This window comes from Brassica napus, chromosome A1 (assembly GCF_020379485.1).
Source record: "Brassica napus cultivar Da-Ae chromosome A1, Da-Ae, whole genome shotgun sequence".
Taxonomy (NCBI): domain Eukaryota; kingdom Viridiplantae; phylum Streptophyta; class Magnoliopsida; order Brassicales; family Brassicaceae; genus Brassica; species Brassica napus.
The window spans coordinates 20,375,384-20,397,112 of record NC_063434.1 but is presented as its reverse complement, the minus strand read 5'-3'; the positions used below and the strand labels follow the sequence as shown (position 1 = coordinate 20,397,112).

Below are 21,729 nucleotides of genomic sequence, written 5' to 3'. Positions count from 1 at the left end.
CATAAACTTGGGGCAAAGCAGTGATAAGTTTTGCCCTTTGATGTTTTATTGGGAAGCAAAAGAAGTTTGAGCATAAACAAACAGACATGTCACGGACTGAAAACAAATGTTACACATGGTGATTGCATGAGGTTATTTCAAGGATCAACAATAGCAATGACAGTGTTTCTCACTTCCCTCAACAACCCCACTAACGACTGGAGGACTCCCGTATTTGGTTTTGCAACAGTTAAAGCAATCAGCATTTGTACCTAGAAACGGCACCGGTCCGCACTCGAAGCAAAATGTTTGAGCCTCGCTCTTGAGGACTTCTACATGTTGACATATTCATCAGCGTCAGGAAACAAAAATACAACTACAAAATGCGATAGATAATTTTTTTCTTAAAATTACCGGTGGAAGCCACCAAGAGGACGAACAAGAGAACGGTGATGCTGACTGAGTTGATGTTCTTTGCCATTTCTTTCGGTTTTGCTTTGCTTTTTCTTAAACCTGGTGTTTTCTTTTTCTTGTCAATAAACTTATCGTTGGTGAGAAATATCATATGTGTTGTTATCTATTTATAGTCAATATTCTGAAACTTTGTCATCATTGTATAATCAGTCCTCGTTTCTTTCTGGTTTGCCCAAGCTCATAGTGTCGCCAGAATTGTTCACTGCCTTATTTTCCATTACATATTATCTTACAAGTCTATCTATTTTTTAATGATGCCTCCGTTTTAAAATAAACATTCAAATGGAAGGTCGTCGCAGTCTTTGTAGTGTATACTCGTTTTATATGTTCATTGTTTCTTTAGATTTAGCTAAATAATGATTAGAAGTGATATTATTTTTGTCATCGTTAGACTCAGCAAGAATCTTTCGGACTTTTTAATCAGGTAATGAAAAAAAAATTAGCTTCGTTATTATTAATAAATAAAGGCATATAAGACATTGCACCAATCATGGCAACACTATGTTGGTACTTTTGAGCATCTTCATTTTATATGCATTAGTTTAATATTTTTTTCTCATTTGTTAGAGCATCTCCAACTCATTGCTATTTTCACCTCTATACTAGCATTTAGAGGTGAAATTGCTCCAACCCACCTCTATTTCTTCCTCTATAATAGAGATCTCTATTTTTTGCTCTATTTATAGAGGAAGAAATAGCATTCCTCTATTTTTTACTCAATATTTTAGAGATTGCTATTTTAGGGGAATACATTGGAACATATCTCATCTCTATTATAGAGTTCTCCTATTTTAGAGGTGAAAATAGCAAAATACATTGGAGATGGTCTTAGGGCTTTGGCTTCCCATGAGCTAAGTATCTCTGGATTGACTTTCACATGTTCTGTTAATATAATAGTTATCCCCTTTAAACCAGTTAATTTCTTGGGTTTACAAACTAAAATTCGAATTAAAAACCGGAATCAATTTAGTAAAACTAGATTAAACCACTTGAATAGAAACCCTAGATCTACATATAAAGAGAAGTCGTCTTCTTACCGCCTAGACCTAAAGCCCCTCCCCTTCCCCCCCCCCCCCCCACCGCCTACAAAGGTGGTTAAGCCCAGCATCCCCGACAAGCTACACCACCTCAGCAGCTACCCCATAAGACGTGGGGAGAGCAACCGAATAAGTCACATGGAAAAATTACCGACACTTTTGAGATGCCAGAACTATCCCTCTTCCACATAAAACTCTAGACCTGATGGTGTCTCATCTCCTATGACGTCCCGAAACCGAATATTAGCCAGAAAAGCAACGAGATAGGAGATCTAACATAATAAGGATCGGCATCTACAATGTCGTATTGCTTCGGTTCTTCCAAACCACTAAAAATAAAAATAAACTGGGCCTCTGAAACATAGCTAATCAAACAAGAGAAAACCACTTAAGCTCCAGCAAAAAGAACAAATAAAAAAAAAAGGAGAAGCCATCTCCACCATTGACTCACGTACCGGGAGTAGAGAGGCAAATGACGATTTGAAGAGAGAGAGAGCCTAGAGAGAGATGGAAGGGTTTGGCGACTTTTTTTTATCAGTAATAGCCTCTAATGTTTATTTCTACGTATAAGGCTCAGTTTGACGAGGTTTATTGAAAAAACTATATTTTCATACAATTTTGCAACTTATGCTCCATATGATTTTTAAAAGAATATATACAGTTTTGATGTATTAGATGTTTAAGATTCAATGTTTTTCTAGGAATATAGAAAATATGTCACCTATATATCTCTTTTTATCATTAGGTTATAGTATTTGTATATATTGTTTTTATTACCGAGGGTATCCGGGCTGATATCAAACCGACTAATTCTTTGGTCGTTTTTCCACCGGCACAAGATAGACCGGTTGTTGTTCGCAATGGAAATTAGATACTCGTGTTCAGTGCCGGTCCAGACTTACGTGGTGCCTAAAGCAATTTAAAAATTTGATGCCCTAATTATAAGTTATAACTTATAACTAAACTTTTTGTACTGCATTTTAAGTATGTAAACAAAATAATGCAATATATTATTAAATATTAACTTGCTATCAAAAAAAAAAAAATACATACAGAAAAGTTATTATTCTTGAGAAATAATGTTTGTACTGATTGATTACTAATCTTTGTTCTTGTGGCATTTTCTATAAATAAATAAATAAACATAAACAGTATAATATGACAATACATATGATAAAGTTATGTTAACATCAACATCATTTCCCTTTATAAAATGTCTCACGGGATATTAGAACCTAATTTATGATAATTTGTTTGTTCAGATTTCATAAATTCGTAGAAATGATAAGAACTTACAAAAAAAAATATAAGTAGAGCAAAAGAGACATAGAAATGATAAGAACCTGCTGATAATTTAATTCCATTGTTATAGTATCTCTCTTGTTTACACATCTATTTTCTTCAAGAAGAAAAAAAAAAGAAAAGAAAATAAAGATGGCAAGAAGAACTTCTACTTAAAATAAATAACTAAAGTTTGCTATCCGAAAAAACTATCGTTTGCTTTATTAAATTGTTTATTTAATATGTCATTTAATATAATACTAGATCTCGACCAGCACAACCGTGCGGGTTTTTTATCTCTATACTAAAATATTTTATTTTATAAAACAAAATTTACCAATAACTTAATATAATTTAGTGTTATATATTATGAAATTCTATAATAGCTATGTTTACGTGGTTTATATATTATTACTATAAATTTTGTATTTTTTTAACAAAAATTATTTTGGAAACTTTATTATGTAACAATATTACTTTACATACTTTTTATTTAAAATTTAAAATTTATATTAAAGCAAATTAAATTGGATCTATATAGTAGAGAATAAATTTTTTTGAGATATTGTAAAGAATTTTTTTTAAAGAAATACTATAATATATTGTACTTCAAAATAAGTTTGTCGTAAACATCATATTTGAGAAATACACTAAGTTGGATAAAATATCTTTTTTTAATTTGAAATAAAAATGAATCTTTCTAACAAAATCTTTGTAATTTTTATTTTTGAAAATTAATCAGCTGAAATTGTTATTATCATTGAATATATAATTATAATACTCTGTATGATTTTAAATTTTCATATATAAATCAAAACTAAAATAAACTTTAATTTCTAATTATAGTTTATGATAAATAATTTAAAATTAATTACTTTTATATATACAATTTAAAATAATTCTGAAAATGTTTTTAAAAGATTTAGTTTAGAACTTTCCTTAAAAAAATCATTTGTATTCAATTATAAAGATAAATACTATAATATTATAATTACTTCATGTAAAATTTAATAAAATTTTAAGGAATTGTCCAAATTAAAACCAGTATATGGTTGAATCCATAGAAATGTATCTTAAAATATTATATATTTATCAGTACATTTTTGTTAACACAATATCTTAATAAATATTGATACATGTATAATGTATAACATAAATAATAATAATAACATGATTTTTATTCATTTTTTTATTTGCATGGTGTAATTCTAACATGATTTTATTTGCATAATAAATATTAATTATTATTATTACTAATTAGATCATATGCATGTATTAACTCTAGAATAATTAAATGTTATTATTATTAAGTATATTATAAATGGTTATATTCAACTATAATTATATATTGATGGAATAAATATATTTTCGAAATTATCCATATCTAATAACATTTTGATGAAATAAAAAGATAATTAAATATCTTGTTAGGATATTGTTATGAAAATACAAAAAATAAATAATGTAAGCAACTTTCTAGGAATAGTCAATTTAAAATATCACACATTAAAAGAAGTCATGACTTCTCTTTTAATAGTATAGATGTAAGATAAAAGAGACCAAATTTATCAGAAATGGTAAGTAAACCGTCGTCTCTTTAAATTGGGCAAATTAATTGCTATTAAATTCCAAAAACAAAAAGTAGTAAAAAACTAAGATTCGAACCCACTAACTGAAGCACTAGAAAACAAGTATGCGAACCACAAAGCTACAATAATCAAGTAATATATATTTGGCGCCCCAAAATTATATATAAATCCTGGCGCCTAAAGCTTTTTTTTTGCGGGCTTTAGCCCAGGGCCGGGCCTGCTCGTGTTGCATGGCCACACAAGCCGGTAATCAGAGTTTGTTAGGTTTCGAACCCAGTTTGCTTAGCACCTTTCCGAGCCCGACCATGCTTTTGTCGGTTCTGATAATTATTTCTAGGGATATCGTTCCATCAGATTTAGTATATTCAATTAAAAAATGTTTAGAAATTGAGATTTAGAGTTTCGGTTTGAATCTTCTTAGAAAATTTGATACAAAAATTAATCTTTTTATTTATTTAAATGGTATATTTGAGGTTTATCTCTAAAACAATGAAAAACATGCACTAAATTATTCTCATTTTATCTTAAGAAGCAATTAATGTTGTTTTCTACTCGTATTACTTTTTTGATTGACCTAATTCTAGAATTTGTTTTTAGCATTTACTAATTTATTAATCGATCATTTGGTATGTATTGAATTTTGTAAAGAATAAACACTTTTTTAGTTCTTATATGGTAGATTTCCAATTTTCCCCATGAACTAAATTATATAATGAATGTTACACTCTCTATCTAGAAAAGCATAAAATTATTTTCCTAACTGTATCATTCCATCTACTGCCTTATTCAATAAAAATCCACATATTCTTAGTATTTTGAATATATAATTATATTTCTGTTCACTATAGAACTCTTTTGGAGGATGAAAACCGATTTTGGTATTTAATATAGCAAATTTTATTTTTCTAGCTAGTGAACATGTCAAGACACAAACAAGTTTATATAACAAGACCAGTTCAATATTTATAGATACTTTTTAGCGACAAGAAGACTGAGTGTATGAGGAACTGAAACGAGGAACACAAACACAAAACAACTTTTTGTATTCATATTGAAACAAAAGTACACACAACATAGGCATAAACTTGGGGCAAAGCAATGATAAGTTTTGCCCTTGATGTTTTATTGGGAAGCAAAATGTTTGAGCCTTGCTCTTGAGGATTTCTGCATGTTGACATATTCATCAGCGTTAGAAAACTAAAATACAACTACAAAATGCGATAGAGAATTTTTTTCTTAAAATTACCGGTGGAAGCCACCAAGAGGACGAACAAGAGAACGGTGATGCTGACTGAGTTGATGTTCTTTGCCATTTATTTCGGTTTTGCCTTGCTTTTTCTTAAACTTGGTGTTTTCTTTTTCTTGTCAATAAACTTATCGTTGGTGAGACTTATAATATGTGTTGTTATCTATTTATAGTCAATATTCTGAAGCTTAGTCATCATTGTATAATCAGTCCTCGTTTCCTTCTGAAGTGGCCAAGTTCATAGTGTCGCCACAATTGTTCATTGCCGTATTTTCCATTATATATTATCTTACAAGTCTATCTATTTTTAACGATGCCTCCGTTTTAAAATAAACATTCAAAAGGAAGGTCGTCGCAGTCTTTGTAGTGTATACTCATTTTATATGTTCATTGTTTCTTTAGTTTTGGCTAAATAATGATTAGAAGTGATATTGTTTTTGTCATCCGTAGACTCAGCAAGAATCTTTCAGACTTTTTAATCAGGTAATGAAAAAAATTTGGCTTCGTTATTTATTAATAAATAAAGGCTTATAAGACATTGCACCAATCATGGCAACACTATGTTGGTACTTTTGAGCATCTTCATTTTATATGCATTAATTTAATTTTTTTTTTCTCATCTGTTAGGGCTTTGGCTTCCCATGAGCTAAGTATATCTGGATTGACTTTCACATGTTCTGTTAATATAATAGTTATCCCCTTTAAACCAGTTAATTTCTTGGGTTTACAAACTAAAATTCGAATTAAAAACCGGAATCAATTTAGTAAAACTAGATTAAACCACTTGAATAGAAACCCTAGATTTACATATAAAGTGAAGTCGTCTTCTTACCGCCTCGACCTAAAGCCCCTCCCCCCCCCCCCCCCCCCCCCCACCGCCTACAAAGGTGGTTAAGCCCAGCATCCCCGACAAGCTACAAGACCTCAGCAGCTACCCCATAAGTCGTGGGGAGAGCAACCGAATAAATCACATGGAAAAATTACCGACACATTTGAGATGCCAGAACTATCCCTCTTCCACATAAAACTCTAGACCTGATGGTGTCTCATCTCCTCTGACGTCCCGAAACCGAATATTAGCCAGAAAAGCAACGAGATAGGAGATCTAACATAATAAGGATCGGCATCTACTATGTCGTATGGCTTCGGTTCTTCCAAACCACTAAAAATAAAAATAAACTGGGCCTCTGAAACATGACTAATCAAACAAGAGAAAAGCAGTGAAGCTCCAGAAAAAAGAACAAATATTAAAAAAGAAAAAAGGAGAAGCCATTTCCACCATTGACTCACGCACCGGGAGTAGAGAGGCAAATGACGATTTGAAGAGAGAGAGAGCCTAGAGAGAGATGGAAGGGTTTGGCGACATTCTTTTTATCAGTAATAGCCTCCAATGTTTATTTCTACGTATAAGGCTCAGTTTGACGAGGTTTATTGAAAAAACTATATTTTCATACAATTTTGCAACTTATGCTCCATATGATTTTTAAAAGAATATATACAGTTTTGATATATTAGATGTTTAAGATTCAATGTTTTTCTAGGAATATAGAAAATATGTCACCTATATATCTCTTTTATCATTAGGTTCTAGTATTTATATATATTGTTTTTATTACCGAAGGTATCTGGGCTGAAATCAAACCGACTAACTCTTTGGTCGTTTGTCCACTGGCACAAGATACACACGGTTGTTGTTCGCAATGAAAATTAGATACTCGTGTTGCATGGCCATACAAGCTGGTAATCAGAGTTTGTTAGGTTTCGAACCTGGTTTGCTTAACACCTTTCCGAGCCCGACCATGCTTTTGTCGGTTCTGATAATTATTTCTAGGGATATCGTTCCATCATATTTAGTTTATTCAATTAAAAAATGTTTAGAAATTGAGATTTAGAGTTTCGGTTTGAATCCTCTTAGGAAATTTGATGCAAAAATTAATCTTTTTATTTATTTAAATGGTATATTTGAGGTTTATCTATAAAATAATGAAAAACATGCACTAAATTATTCTCATTTTATCTTAAGAAGCAATTAATGTTGTTTTCTACTCGTATTACTTTTTTGATTGACCTAATTCTACAATTTGTTTTTAGCATTTACTAATTTATTAATCGATCATTTGGTATGTATCGAATTTTGTAAAGAATAAACACTTTTTTAGTTCTTATATGGTAGATTTCTAATTTTCCCCATGAACTAAATTATATAATGAATGTTACACTCTCTATCTAGAAAAGCATAAAATTATTTTTCCTAACTGTATCATTCCATCTACTGCCTTATTCAATAAAAATCGACATATTCTTAGCATTTTTCAATATATAATTCTATTTCTGTTCACTATAGAACTCTTTTTCAGGATGAAAACCGATTTTGGTATTATATATAGCAAATTTAATTTTTCTAGCTAGTGAATATGCAAGACGCAAACAAGTTTATACAACAAGACCAGTTCAATATTTATAGATACTTTTTAGCGACAAGAAGACTGAGTGTATGAGGAACTGAAACGAGGAACACAAACACAAAACAACTTTTTGTATTCATAATGAAATAAAAGTACACACAACATAGGCATAAACTAGGGGCAAAGCAGTGATAAGTTTTGCCCTTTGATGTTTTATTGGGAAGCAAAAGAAGTTTGAGCATAAACAAACAGACATGTCACCGACTGAAAACAAATGTTACACATGGTGATTGCATGAGGTTATTTCAAGGATCAACAATAGCAATGACAGTGTTTCTCACTTCCCTCAACAACCCCACTAACGACTGGAGGACTCCCGTATTTGGTTTTGCAACAGTTAAAGCAATCAGCATTTGTACCTAGGAACGGCACCGGTCCGCACTCGAAGCAAAATGTTTGAGCCTCGCTCTTGAGGATTTCTGCATGTTGACATAATCATCAGCGTAAGAAAACTAAAATACAACTAAAAAATACGATAGATAATTTTTTTCTTAGAATTACCGGTGGAAGCCACCAAGAGGACGAACAAGAGAACGGTGATGCTGACTGAGTTGATGTTCTTTGCCATTTCTTTCGGTGTTGCCTTGCTTTTTCTCAAACCTGGTGTTTTCTTTTTCTTGTCAATAAACTTATTGATGGTGAGACATATCATATCTGTTGTTATCTATTTATAGTCAATATTCTGAAACTTTGTCATCATTGTATAATCAATCCTCGTTTCTTTCTGGTTTGCCGAAGCTCATAGTGTCGCCACAATTGTTCACTTCCTTATTTTCCATTACATATTATCTTACAAGTCTATCTATTTTTTAATGATGCCTCCGTTTTGAAATAATCAGCAAAAGAAAGGTCCTCGCTGTCTTTTGGAGAAAGAATGAAATAGACAATCCGGAACTAGACATAGATCTATATCCATGGATCATCTGGTATCTTTGGAAATCTAGGAATGATAAGCTGTTCAAAAGAATCAATCGGGACCCGATGGAGCTAATTAGACATCCTCAAAGCGAATGTTATGCTTCGTTTGATGTAAACTCAAAACCCGAGGATGATGTACGGCTACCAAACCAGACAGGCCTTATGCTTGAAGAGTATTTATTTGGTAAATGGATCTTGGCCTACAGAATCACAATATATATATATATATATATATATTTCATGTATATTATGAGATTACGCATAATACTTAAAATATATATTTTTAGTTTATTTTTAGTTTATGTGTGTGTTTTCTATAAACTAAATTATATATACGAAAATAGTATTTGACATGTTTTGATAGGTTTGGTCATAAATGATAACTATATTTAAATTTTCAACCTGTTATATAAGTAATCTTAATTTTAAATTTCTCAACCCGATATATAAATATTTTTCATGCATTTTTAGTAAAATATTTATATTATACTTATTAAAATGAGTAATTTGTTAGAATGAGTAATTGCATTTCTTGTATTTATGTTATTATCAAGTTAATTTTATTTTAACTTATTGACTTTAACATTTCATTATATGTAGGATTTTTTTATTTTATATGAACCATTTTTTCTTTTTTAGAACATTGTTATCTTGTCTAAATGTTTTTTTTTTACATACAAAACTTGAAGAATATTCTTTTGAAACTTTCCCTATTACAATTTCTCATAAGAAAAATCTTACGTGTTCTTAATTTTTTAATACTAATATTTAAATGTACATGTTATTACCAAATCTAATATTCAAATCCTTACTAAAGAAAAATAATTGAAGGTAAAATTCAATTGAACATATGTAATATCATACATAATTTAAAAATAATTTTCTAATAGCATTTTAGTTATATATATCTAAAACAATATCATTAATTAAATAGATTAGTCAAATTGGTTATTTGAAAATTTTAATTAGGTACAAATTTAGAATTATCAAGTAAAATGGATATTTTTAAATATGTTCTCATTATTAAGTTCTTATTCCCAAATACGGCATATTCTTTAATTTTTTTTAAATATTGTTGATTGATTTCATTAACAACAAAATTTTGAAAAATGTAATAAACATTATTTAATAGAGGATAATACTCACGAATTTATGGAAAGAGGTTTTCTACTTTACATATTAAGGTTTATAGTATTAATGTGCATTAAGTGTAATATTTATCATGAATTTGTTGTGGAATAGATTTAGGAAGAAAAAAAAAACTTAGGTTTAAGTTTATTAATTACTTCAGTGGCATTGTTTGTAATTAAGTGGTAAGTGTTTGGGCTATTTCTTATTTGTACTTCTATTTTAATAAAGTAGATAAATCGAGAGCAGAAAACCTAATCTACTTTCGTCATTATACAATCGATGTTGCCTATTTGGTTTTAGTGATTTGGTTCATCCTCAAAACTTAACTTTTTTTGTGCATATGAAATCTTAAATATAATTAGAATGAGATGTAATATGTTAACTCTTCAACAACGGTGATATATTTAAGAGACCAATATTTGTATTCGTCATTTTGTAATCGAGAAAGATCGTAGTGTTGCAAAATGTTAAAACCATTTAATAAACAAACATTATTATAAAAATTCACTTCGCTCATGCGCGCGGGTTATCATCTAGTATATATATATATATAGGTAGTGAGTAAAGTTAGGGTTAACGCGACAAAACCAATTAAGATGTTGGTATTTGTGATTTTTTATCATTAATATAGAATATACAGATCGATTTTATTCCAAAAATTGTTTTGATTGTTATGGAGTTACCGTAATCATAAGGTTGTAGGTATTTAATGAGTCGATACTAAAGGTGATTTGCAAGATTAAAATAACTTAAAAATATTTTTTTTATTTGATTGACATCGCTATTGTTATGGAGAATGCTTAAAAATAGAAATATATTTGGGCAAGTATATTCATTTAGTATATTATCGACTTGTTTAAGATAACTTTGATTTTTAATTACATGATTTTAATTAATAATGATATAACTTACGATCTACATATTGATATTTTCAGGATTAATTGAATCGACAATGACATGGAGTTGTAACGATCAAAATTGGTTTTTTGATTTTGCATACAAAGCTAAACCGAGGTAACATCTAAACCGAAATTAGATGTTTAAGTGTAATTCTGGAAAGCTAGGTAGGAGTGTCTCTATTGACTCTATAGATTCAGTAGACAAAGATGAACTAAGGTAGTATCACAATTGAGTTTGATGTTGTATGTTTTAGAATTTAGAATGACAATAACGATGATTAAGATGGTTTTGTAGTGTTCTGGTTTACTACTGGTTTTTTAATTATATGTGTTAGTAAATATTTAAAACGATTGGTAGGATAGTGGTATGATGTTATTATAATTGGATTGTCATTGGATGGTTTACTAATACAAAAAGCGATGGTCTCAGTTTAGAAAATAAATAAAAACGCTGAGTTTTAATGCTAGTGGCATAAAGTGGTAATTTTTGTGGAAATGTCAGGGTTAAGTACAAAATATACTTCAGTTTTAATAGTTTAGATGTATAAAACAAATCATTATACATTAATAATATCTAATAAGAAACATAACTAATAACATTATAGATTTACACAATATATAACACTAAAATCTAAATTATATCTTTGAAAGTTTTGCAATGGTATCTATTATATATTTATACAATGAAAATCTATCCGCACAGATGTGCGGATGAAAAATCTAGTTTAACATTAAAGCAAAAAAAAAATAGTATATTTTCATAAAATATCATTACAACCATAATTATCCAAAGATATAACAAGCAAACAGAAGAAAAAAGAAAACCATTTTTCTATATAATCTTAATTTTCCTGACATCAGTATACCAAATTACAATGTTTCGACAAAAAATAAAACACACAAATGAATTACAGAGATTATTTTTTGGGATATTTATTTGTAATATTAAAAATGAATTACAGAGGTAAGGTAAGTGGCATTACGAATTACACAATCCAGCTTCAAATTTTTTTTTTTTTAAAGAAAACCGTCTTTCTCGAAATATCATTTTTCTTCAGAGAAATATGAAACACTCTAATGAAACAAGTGGGTTCTCTAACAACTCTTCAGTGGTATAACCGTGGTTTTGATATGGTTGCTGATCCGAAGTGTTTTTATTCGGATCTAACCTAACCCGACCCGGAGACTGACCATTCTTACGAGTCCTTGCCCCACCCACCCGACTCTGATCCGAATCCATCACGGATCTATTCGTCGCCGGCGATCTCGACCTTCTTCCGGATCTCTCACCCGGGTCTCTCATACCCGACCCGACTCTCGCTCCAGTATTACTATTACACACTCCGTTGTTTCTCTTACGAGGAGACTGATCGGTTCTACGGGTCGGATAATTATTACCCGTGACCCGGATCCGAGTTTTAGCCGGAGATCTCTGAGATTTCCTCTGCTTCACTTCTTCCTCACCGTACCCATTCATCACAGCCGTCGAAGAAACACTCTCACTCAAGCTCAAGCTACATATCTCCGAAACCTCTGATCCTTCTTCCGGGTCATTCGAGTCGGGTCGGGTCATACACGAATCCGGAGCAGCTTTCAGTTTTTCCTCCTCTCTTCCTCGGATCTTCCTTTTCACCGGATCATCCATGACTGAGTTTTGGACACTAGAGGAAGTAGTGTGAAATGCTGTCTCTGACAAGACTTCTTTGACGACCGTTTCTTCTTCGCCAATGGTCGTGTTCTTGTCGGACACGTTCTCGTTGGTCCGATCAGCTGTACCGGAGCTAACGCAGCAACCCATGAGAGAGAGAGAGGCTGAGAGAACACGATGTCGTTTGATCGGAGATGGAGAGTAGTACTACTCTTTTGGTTGTGAGATGACAGCAGAGGGGATGATTCATTATTGTGAAGCTAGAGCACGTGAAAGAGTATTTATTGTTAAAATTTTTGGGACAGTTGATAAATTGATATGAGTGAAAAAATAATACCAACTACCCTAAAGTAGCTTTACTTTTCATAATAACTCAATAGTAGTGGTGAATAAGCGCCATGCATATTTCAATTTCTTGACTCTCGAATATAATTACGTTAATAAAGTCTTGTTAACTTTGCAGATAATTGTTGACAATAAGACCGGTGATTGAACTTGATCTGAGTCCTACTAAGTTATATAAGTGTCGATGATTTCAAGTTATTAGCACAATCACTTTAATGAGTTCACGACCGCAGTAGCTACGTGTCATGGGAGACTTTGACTTTCCTCCCAAAAATGCACTAAACGGGAAATAGATCACTTTGTAGAATCAATGGTGATACAACTCAAGAGAATATTGATACTTAGCACAACACAATGTGATGCTATACTTCACAATGATCGAGCCTTCCCGGAGTTTAGAAGATGCGTAAACTGACTCTTTCTCTAACTCTGTTTTTCTCTCTCTTGTTGCGGGTGAGGTTGTTATGCGGGTTAAGAAGACAGTACACGTCATCTCGACTTAATAAATCTGTTAAGCTTCACAATGTGTTGCGGGTAAGGTTGTTATGCAGATCAGATGTCGAGCTTCACCGAGTCTCGGCCCAGATCCTTTCTTCCTTCTATTCGCTCTTTAAACTCATTCCAGAAGTCCACTCGTGTTATGTTGAAGGTCAAGTCAACAATAATAAAATGAATTTTATGTGAGATCCATTCACATCCTTTGAAATTAGATTAGTTAAAAAACTTCTTAAAAGTGTAAACGAAAGTTCAGGATAAAAATAATGCAGATGTCGTAAAAAAAAACATATTTAAAGATCTAAAAGATATATCTATATATTTCTAGTCACATGCATATATAACATGGTTTCAGATCTATACAACTCCAAACATTGGGTCATCTCCCTTTTTAATTACCACTGAACGTAACAATTTTATAAACATTATTGAGCTTCCAGACAAAAATTTAGTATAGATGATACGTAAGCTCTAAGAAACATTTTGACAAAAATAAAGCAATGTATGTAAAAGCAGATGATAGTTTAGTTCTGAGATATTATAATTCATGAAATCCAAATATAATAATAAAGGTGAGAGAGATAAAGGTTTTCTCAGAGATCTCAGATCGTATTATAAGTTATAACATAAGACGAATCTAACAACCAGAAAAGCATGTTACCACTTACCACATCTATATATTTCAAACAAGTTCATGCTTATTAGGTTCGGGATTAAAGATTGAGTAGGCCGACAATAAAATATTACAGCACACTTTTCACACCGACAGTGAAAAAACACATTGATTTTCTCTCCCTTCAAGTAATTTTCTTGTAATAAGCATATGAAAATAAATTTTAAAATCTGGCAAATCTTAAATACTTATATACTTAAGCCAGGCTTTAGCAGCTTGGTTCCTTTAGTTATATCTACGAAAAGATACTCATAACAACCTCCTTTAATCTAAGAGATGAAGCTGCCACAATCACAGAGGAACAAAACACTGAATAATGAAAATCTAGAATTGTTAACATTCTTGAATGGAGTTTGAGCTGGAACTTGGAGTGTTGGACTTTTTGTCTGCAAGTGCGGGTACGGGTACGGGTACGGGTGCATGGTAAGCAATGAATGTAGGTACATTGTCTCCTGGCATTAACACCGAGACCCCTTTTGAGTACACACCTAACTGGAGAACACAGAAATTAATATCCAAACAGTTTCATTGAGCAAACAAAAACAGATCTAAACCTCTAACCGTGTTGGACAAATGAAATGTATTAGGTTTCTAAGATGACGTTAACAAAAGTAATACAGTTTTCTTTAATTGAATCAGGACTTAAAAGAATCATCCATGTGTTTGAATGATTCACAGTTCTGATCACATGGTTGGTTTCCTATGAAAGTGTAATATGCCAACCCCCAAATAAATGACTATTCCTAACCAAAAGTAGATGAGTTTTTGAGACGAAAGGATAAAGATTTCATAGAGATAATAGTTTAACTCAACAAAAACTCACTGTCTTTGAGTGAGATTTGGCGTTCCAAGAATCAAATCATCTCTCAAGCAAGCCGACCTAGATTCATTAGAGTATTGTTAAGCTGATACTTATTACTAAACTTGAAGTGATAAGAGAGAAAGGGAATCTGTAATCTGTATGGAACTATATTATTCCCAATTAGAAACATGTAAAATAAGAAGAAAAGGCCAGTGGGCCATTTTGTGTTCCAAGGAATGTTAAAGTCAAATATGGTAGAGACCACATCTTTTAGCTCCATACGCATAGAATCCGCTTTTTCTTTCCCACTCATAAATACTTACAAACCAATCAATCACGCCAGAACAAAACTACATTTCTATCTTGCTTTTTTCACTCTCTTTTGTCACTATGGTAAAAAAAAAAATCAAACATAGATGATGACGAATCATTTCAAATTTTCAATGAATACATCACCAAAAGTATCCGTGTGTGTATGTGTGTGTGTGTGACAAAACTAATGATATAGTATGCAAAACCATCATGTGTGTGGGTCAGTTTATTCCAATGAGTACACAAACGCTATGATGTTTTCTTGTTTTGCTTTTTGGAAAAAAGGGTGTTCAAAGCAGTTAAAGAATTATCTGGATCACATCCCTATCACATAAAACTCTAATAAAGAAGATTTTTATACTGGGAAAACTAAAGAAATGAGGAAAAAAAGAAAACTTGCCTTGGGAGATTCGCAACCAAACTTAGAAAATGCAAGGCCATTGAGCCCCACCCGCGACTCTAGATCCGAAAGGACCTGACCCGGAGAAGAATGTGAGTTAGTGGTGGTGGCTCGAATAAGCATTTCGAAGATGGCCATGACGATGAACATTGAGATGAGAATGGCGGTGGCGATAAAACCAAAGGAAACAGCGTTGACTGGATCGTTGAACTGAGATCTCCATGGCTCCTCTTGTCGGATATTCGTTGGAGCTCCCACTGGTGGCCATTGAAGGTTCTGATATAGTGACGTCATTTTGAAGCTCTCTAGCTCTCTCATGTCGTTGTTTTGATATTTCTTGTTAGCTGCATTCACTGTATTGTGTTCTTGGCTCAGCCATGCCAAAAGAAGGGAGAGAGAGGGAGTAACTAAAATCTAAAATAGAAAGAGTGAGCAATGTGGGGGGGAGGGGGATAAAGTGAGAGAATGTGAAAGCTTTCAGGTTTTCAAAATATCTTTTACGTGAACTCTAGTAGCTTTTTGGGGATACACATGTTTCCCTTTTCTTGCACATCATTTCTTGAAAATATTTTCAAAGAAAGAACTGAAAACTGTATTTAAGCAAAGATAGAAAATACTTTAGATTTAAGAAAAGATTAAGCATACTTGCAAAAAAACAATCAAAGAATATTTTAAATAAAATTTTAAAGTTTATTCTGGAAAATAATGCGAAAATGTGACATTCATGAATCTTGGGTATAACATATTTTCACTTGATATCGTCACCTATTAAAGCATCTGCAACTCTTAGATCTCCATTTTGAGTCTCCTAAATATAAAACAGAATTGTTTGAAGAATGTTTGTTTGTCAATCAGTCATTTTTATGAAGATGGACCATTTAAATGATGCATCCAAATGATTTATTCAAATAGTTCATTTAAATGGATCATACTTGAAAATTGAACTTAAACAAAGATTGAAAATACTTTAAGCTATCTTGTTCCAAATATGAAATGTAAGTTTATTCCGGAAAATAATCAAAATCAGAAAATGTGACACTCATGGGTACCGTACATGTTGGTAAGAGAACTGGTTTGCCTATGTTCCAATCTGATAAAGACGGTGCCTCAATCTTTCGAACTACTGGGCCCCAGTTTCCACCAAACCGACTCATGAACTCCTTTCCTACCACCAATTGACAATTGCTATAGTATGCAACAGTTTATAATACCCTTGATAAACATGATAACTAATCGACGTGGGAACTGGTTTACATTATTTACATAATCGTTTTAGTTAAATCATCTGCTATACCTATTCTTCATCTCTCCTTTGAAACCCTAATTTCAATCTTTTTGGGTAATCTTCTCAATTAACGCTCCATGACTGTCTTTAGTCTTTATGTGCGACAGAATGAAAAGAGAGAAGAAGAAGATGTTGGGCTTCTTGAGGAGTAAACAACAGCGTAAAGAGTTATGTTTTAATGATTTGGTGAGATCATGAGAGATCTACAAATAGCAAGATACAGGATTTCTTAGGGTTTTAAATAATCTAAGACTTCATATTGGACGCCAAAAACTGTCAACAAAAGATCAATGATTCAGAATAATCTCCACAGCATAACACAACAAATGTAAACTCTCTTCATTCCATAAGATTCAAAGCTATCTGTCAGTACCAGAAGAACAGTACCAACCTTATTCCAAGGATCCATATACATGTGAAGAGGAAAAGCCAATCTCTCTTGTTCCTCCAAACAACCCCATATAGATCGAAACAAGGAAAGGTCAAATAACTTCATTCAAATCAAATGGGCACACCATGCAATGAGTCATGGGATATGTTGACAATCACAACATTTTGACTAGAGAGTAATTCATTGCCTACAAAACAGCTTTATGTTCCCTTCTACATACATATCCTAAACAATTCAAGGTCCAACAAGAAGAAAAAGGGAAAGCAGAGAGCATTCGCTAAAACATAATGAATCTTGACTTATTGATAGAGATTGAAACGGGAGAGAAGGGCATCATTGATTGTTCCCTTTAGCAGTTTTTTTCCACTTGCTGAACGAAGTATTATTCTGGCGGGTCTTGGAGCTGGCCAGTAGACAAATCATTGATGTGCGGATACACTGCTTTCTCATCCAGCTGGTTCTGAGCCCAAATCAGCATCTTCAACAAGCTTGGAAGTTTCGGATCTGTTTGTTCACAAACATCAACCATTTACTAGAAATAATCTGAACGTTAATGATGCTAGCTCATTTTATATGGAGAAGATAAAGCTTGTCATACAAAACTTTTTACTGTTAGATCGGATGATCGAGATAAAAAGGCAATTTGTGGCTAGGAAAACAGAACATGGAGAGCTAGTTACCTTTTTCATGACTCTGGCTAGTGAGAATAGCTGCATTCACTTCACTTGCTGTCTTAAGACGGTGGGAGATGTCAAGAAGATCTTTAACAGGAGAGTTAGAGGCATCTTCAAAAACAAGCAGCGCTACAGTTTTTTCCAGTTCTTGGAGAAACGCTTGCTGCAGAAAGAATCAACAAGAAGAGTTATAAAACAGTCAACGAGCAACATATATAAAGAGAGAGAGATATAACGTTTTCTTCGCCACGTGGAGCAAGTTCCTCCTGAGCAAACTCCAAGGCTTCTTCAGTCTTCCCTTGTCGAATAAGTTCAATCAACCTTTGCTGCTGAAGATGAAAGAAGAGCTCCGGATTTGTGTCGAGTATCTGCAAGCAAGACGGATCAGAGAAGAAGAGAGAGAGAGAGAGAAGGCATTGATTGATTGTTGTTGTATACCTCAGGATTCAAGTCATTAACTTTTTCAATAGCATCCTCGACGTGACCGTTTTGAACAGCCTTTTTAACAGCCATTCGATCAGTGATGGTGGCGAGATCGATCTCTGCTGTTTCTCCATAAGGAAAAAAGAACAAAACTTTCACAAAACTCAAAGTCAAAATCAAGAAAGGATACGTTTGGTGGCAGACTCCGTTTGGAACTTGGCAGCAGCGTCAACGTAACCCTCGGTGACAAGAAAGTTCATGACGAGAGTGTTCATGTCTTGTTTCCTAAGCTTGACAGCGTTTAGCTTCTTCTCCCACTCTTCACGCGTGATCACTTTCTTCGAAGTAGCCTTTTTACAATCAACTCAAGTTGGATCAATGAACAGTGAGAGAGAGAGAGAGAGAGAGGAGTGTATTTTACCATATCGTCGTCGTCGTCGTCCTGATTGATGAAGATCCGAAACAATGACATTAGAAGGCGAGTGCAGGTCTCATATTGAATCTAATCCACTCAATTCAACTTCTTACCTGTACAAAAAAAAGACGATATTCCAATTCTCTTTAGCGATCAAAAGGAAACTCGAAGGAAGTGTGTGCGACTCTATTTTCCAGGGGAAGAGTACCTGTATAAGAGGGGGAATCTGGAGAAAGAAGACGACGGAGATTTTGAGGGATCTTGATTGCTTCTTGCTTGCTCCCCTAATTATTCTACAATCTCGTAATGAAAGTTTGGATTTTGTCGATAGAAAGAAAAGAGATGGAGTTTCTTCAGAGGATAATGATATGTTGGCGAACCGTCTTCATGAACCGATCCGGTTTCTACTATTAATGAACTCGGTTTCTTGGTTTGGTTATTTGTAAACCGGAAAGCATTGTTCGAACTTATTGCTTGTTAACACTTGTACTCCATTTTCTGATTTTCTTCAACATTACTTACGGGTCTTTTCTAGAGGATTTGTAAACACAACCGGCCCTATCCAGAAGCCAAACGAGCTGGTGCTTTCGCCCGCAAAAGATTAAATATTTTAGCGATCATATTTTGATAGATAATTTTTCGTAGTTGTAGTGGTTTGGGTATATCATACAAAATGCTAAAGGTCGTGGATTCAATTCCCCTTTGAAAAAGTTTTGAAAAAAAAATAATTATATGCCACATTTTTATGTTTGCTTGTAGTCAAATAATTACTAGGACCGGCTCTGATTGCAAATTTACAAAAAAAATTTGATTGTGTATGGTTAGGAGATGTAAGGACGATACAATCTAAAAATTCGTTGAAATCTTGTTGCGAAGATGAGATGATCCCTAAGTCTTCTTTCTTTTGAGATGAACTTCGCCCTACCCAAGAGAGATACATGGAGAACAAAATCTACTTGGTTTTAGGGGACCATTTATCCGACTCTTAAAACTACTTTCCTGGTATCTAAAAACTTGAAAATGTATTCCAGATTTTTTAACTATGTTTTGTGAAGAATAAATAATGAAAAAATTGTGTTTGTTCTTAATAAACAGAAAAACTCCTAATTCCACCAATAGTCAGACACATGATAAATGTTGTTGCAACCTTTTATTCATAGGATATAAGATATTTGTTTTCAGCTTAAACAAAGAGGATCTAGATATCAGTTCATTGGAGTAATTAAATACTGAATTGACCAATTATACTCCAACTTGGGTAACTCTTTACCATGTGTGAAGTAAATCCCATCTTCTCTAGCATCCCAAAAGTTTTTCTTGCCATAATGAACGATGAATCCACCACCTTTATATGCCCTGAACTTTGCATGAAACCTGAAATCAGGTCCCTGCCATAAGTCACAATCGACCTTTGTTTTCGTAATACTTTCATAAAAGCTAAAATCATAAGTTTGTCCCGGGCTTAAAAAGTGGTCGCCAAAGTCATCTTGGTCCGATATACAATGAACTTTGAGAACCTTGTTTGGATTAAGAGAGTTATTAAAATGTACGGAGTCTTTCTCGTAGAACTTGGCGTAACTCAACCCAAAGCACAATGTAATGACAAGCTGAAAACACAAAAGGCGATTCATCATTTTGATGTGTACTTTTCCTTTCAGAATATTTTATTATTTCAAATCCCCTATATATTATTAGATGATTATTTGAAAGTCCTGCACACTCATGATTAAATAGGAAAACCATATGACCATATCCCCTCTATATTGTTTGCAAATTTATTTCACATAAGTCATCTCTACAATCATTTTTCCTTTAATGTTGGCTTATATTTTTGGTAATGTTTTTTTTTAAATATGGTAGTAATTTATTCATCCCATTAAAGTAAATATTTTCAAATCTATTCTATTAAAATAGAAGTCACAACTTCTATTTATGTGTGATTTTTTTTTAAATGAAAATTTGTTAGAAAATCATATCTCATTTATTTCTACTTAACATGTTTACATCATTAACATATCACATCTTATATAATCAATATATATATATATAACAAGTTCACATAAATTTTTTTTTTATTTTATTTTTAATTATAAAAATCCTGTTGAAATAATCTAACAAAAAAAAAGTTTTATATAATAATGCATTAATTAATTTCTTAATTAGGATTATAATTTAATTCAAATCAATTTTCACTAAAATTTTATTATAAAAAAATATTTATGATATTTTCATAAACTTTCTAATTATAAGATATATATATTATACTAAAATAAAAGTACTTTATGAATTAATTATTAAAAATTAAATTAAATTAATAAATTAAGTTATTTATTTTTTAAAAAAAATTCTATTATAAATATGATTCATCATTAAAAGGGGTTTAACTTAAAACCATGTATAAAATTTATTAAAATAATAAGTATAGATTATCTGAATTTAACAATATATTTATCTTTAAAATATTCCTACATACTAAAATTATAGATGCTAAACTATATTTTTAAACACAACAAGGAAATATAAATGATCCTAAACAAATATATATTATATTGTATAACTAAATAAATTTTAAATATAATTTGCTTGCAAACTGTAGAAACTAAAATATATATTTTGAAGGGGGCTATCTATTTGATTATTTCAAATTATGAATTTATTGTAACGAATTTGAAATTATATTATAATGTAATAACAATTTATAACAAATTAAAATGTATAAAAATAATTTTTATATATTAATAATGTCAAATAAAAACTTAAGCAATAAAAGTTTAGAATTACATCATACATAGCATTAAAATGGAATAATATATTTAAAATTTTTACGATTATATCAAAGTTATACAT

General features: G+C 32.0%; 4 protein-coding genes across 6 annotated transcripts; all 4 read right to left on the bottom strand.

The window, feature by feature from the left end:
- Nucleotides 1–11,918: 11,918 nt before the first annotated feature.
- On the bottom strand, nt 11,919–12,978 carry LOC106422460. The gene has a single exon (XM_013863250.3). The coding sequence runs from the start codon at nt 12,815–12,817 to the stop codon at nt 12,074–12,076; it is 744 nt and encodes a 247-aa protein (XP_013718704.2). The 5' UTR covers nt 12,818–12,978; the 3' UTR covers nt 11,919–12,073.
- Nucleotides 12,979–13,272: 294 nt separating this feature from the next.
- On the bottom strand, nt 13,273–16,470 carry LOC106422469. The gene is made up of 2 exons (XM_013863255.3): nt 15,695–16,470; nt 13,273–14,672 (listed from the first exon to the last, which is right to left on the bottom strand). Exons 1-2 carry the CDS (start codon nt 16,010–16,012, stop codon nt 14,514–14,516), a joined length of 477 nt encoding a protein of 158 aa, XP_013718709.1. The 5' UTR covers nt 16,013–16,470; the 3' UTR covers nt 13,273–14,513.
- A 985-nt stretch (nt 16,471–17,455) lies between these two features.
- On the bottom strand, nt 17,456–19,271 carry LOC106422397 (protein GID8 homolog). Of its 3 annotated transcripts, none has more exons than XM_048736216.1 (7): nt 19,091–19,271; nt 18,889–18,995; nt 18,658–18,817; nt 18,483–18,589; nt 18,281–18,412; nt 18,051–18,207; nt 17,456–17,902 (listed from the first exon to the last, which is right to left on the bottom strand). In XM_048736216.1, the coding sequence occupies exons 2-7, from the start codon at nt 18,937–18,939 to the stop codon at nt 17,892–17,894; spliced, it is 618 nt and encodes a 205-aa protein (XP_048592173.1). In that variant the 5' UTR covers nt 18,940–18,995; nt 19,091–19,271; the 3' UTR covers nt 17,456–17,891. The 3 variants fall into 3 exon arrangements, with proteins under 3 accessions (XP_048592173.1, XP_013718648.2, XP_022575639.2); XM_013863194.3 differs by having other exon boundaries at nt 17,456–17,874; nt 19,091–19,270; XM_022719918.2 differs by having other exon boundaries at nt 17,456–17,874; nt 18,889–18,909; nt 19,091–19,261.
- A 739-nt stretch (nt 19,272–20,010) lies between these two features.
- On the bottom strand, nt 20,011–20,765 carry LOC106422443 (S-protein homolog 9-like). Its single transcript, XM_013863235.3, has one exon. It carries the CDS (start codon nt 20,514–20,516, stop codon nt 20,088–20,090), a length of 429 nt encoding a protein of 142 aa, XP_013718689.2. The 5' UTR covers nt 20,517–20,765; the 3' UTR covers nt 20,011–20,087.
- Between the last annotated feature and the right edge of the window lie 964 nt (nt 20,766–21,729).

Excerpts from the sequence above, each read along its gene's own strand:
- LOC106422397 (XM_013863194.3), bottom strand. The coding sequence starts at position 18,939 with ATGTCATTGTTTCGGATCTTCATCAATCAGGACGACGACGACGACGAT. Across the intron at positions 18,818-18,888 it reads ACGACGACGACGACGATATG|GCTACTTCGAAGAAAGTGAT; the intron begins GTAAAATACACT and ends GATTGTAAAAAG. Across the intron at positions 18,413-18,482 it reads TTAATGACTTGAATCCTGAG|ATACTCGACACAAATCCGGA; the intron begins GTATACAACAAC and ends TCTTGCTTGCAG.
- LOC106422443 (XM_013863235.3), bottom strand. The coding sequence starts at position 20,516 with ATGATGAATCGCCTTTTGTGTTTTCAGCTTGTCATTACATTGTGCTTT.
- LOC106422469 (XM_013863255.3), bottom strand. The coding sequence starts at position 16,012 with ATGAGAGAGCTAGAGAGCTTCAAAATGACGTCACTATATCAGAACCTT. Across the intron at positions 14,673-15,694 it reads TTGGTTGCGAATCTCCCAAG|TTAGGTGTGTACTCAAAAGG; the intron begins GCAAGTTTTCTT and ends TGTGTTCTCCAG.
- LOC106422460 (XM_013863250.3), bottom strand. The coding sequence starts at position 12,817 with ATGGGTTGCTGCGTTAGCTCCGGTACAGCTGATCGGACCAACGAGAAC.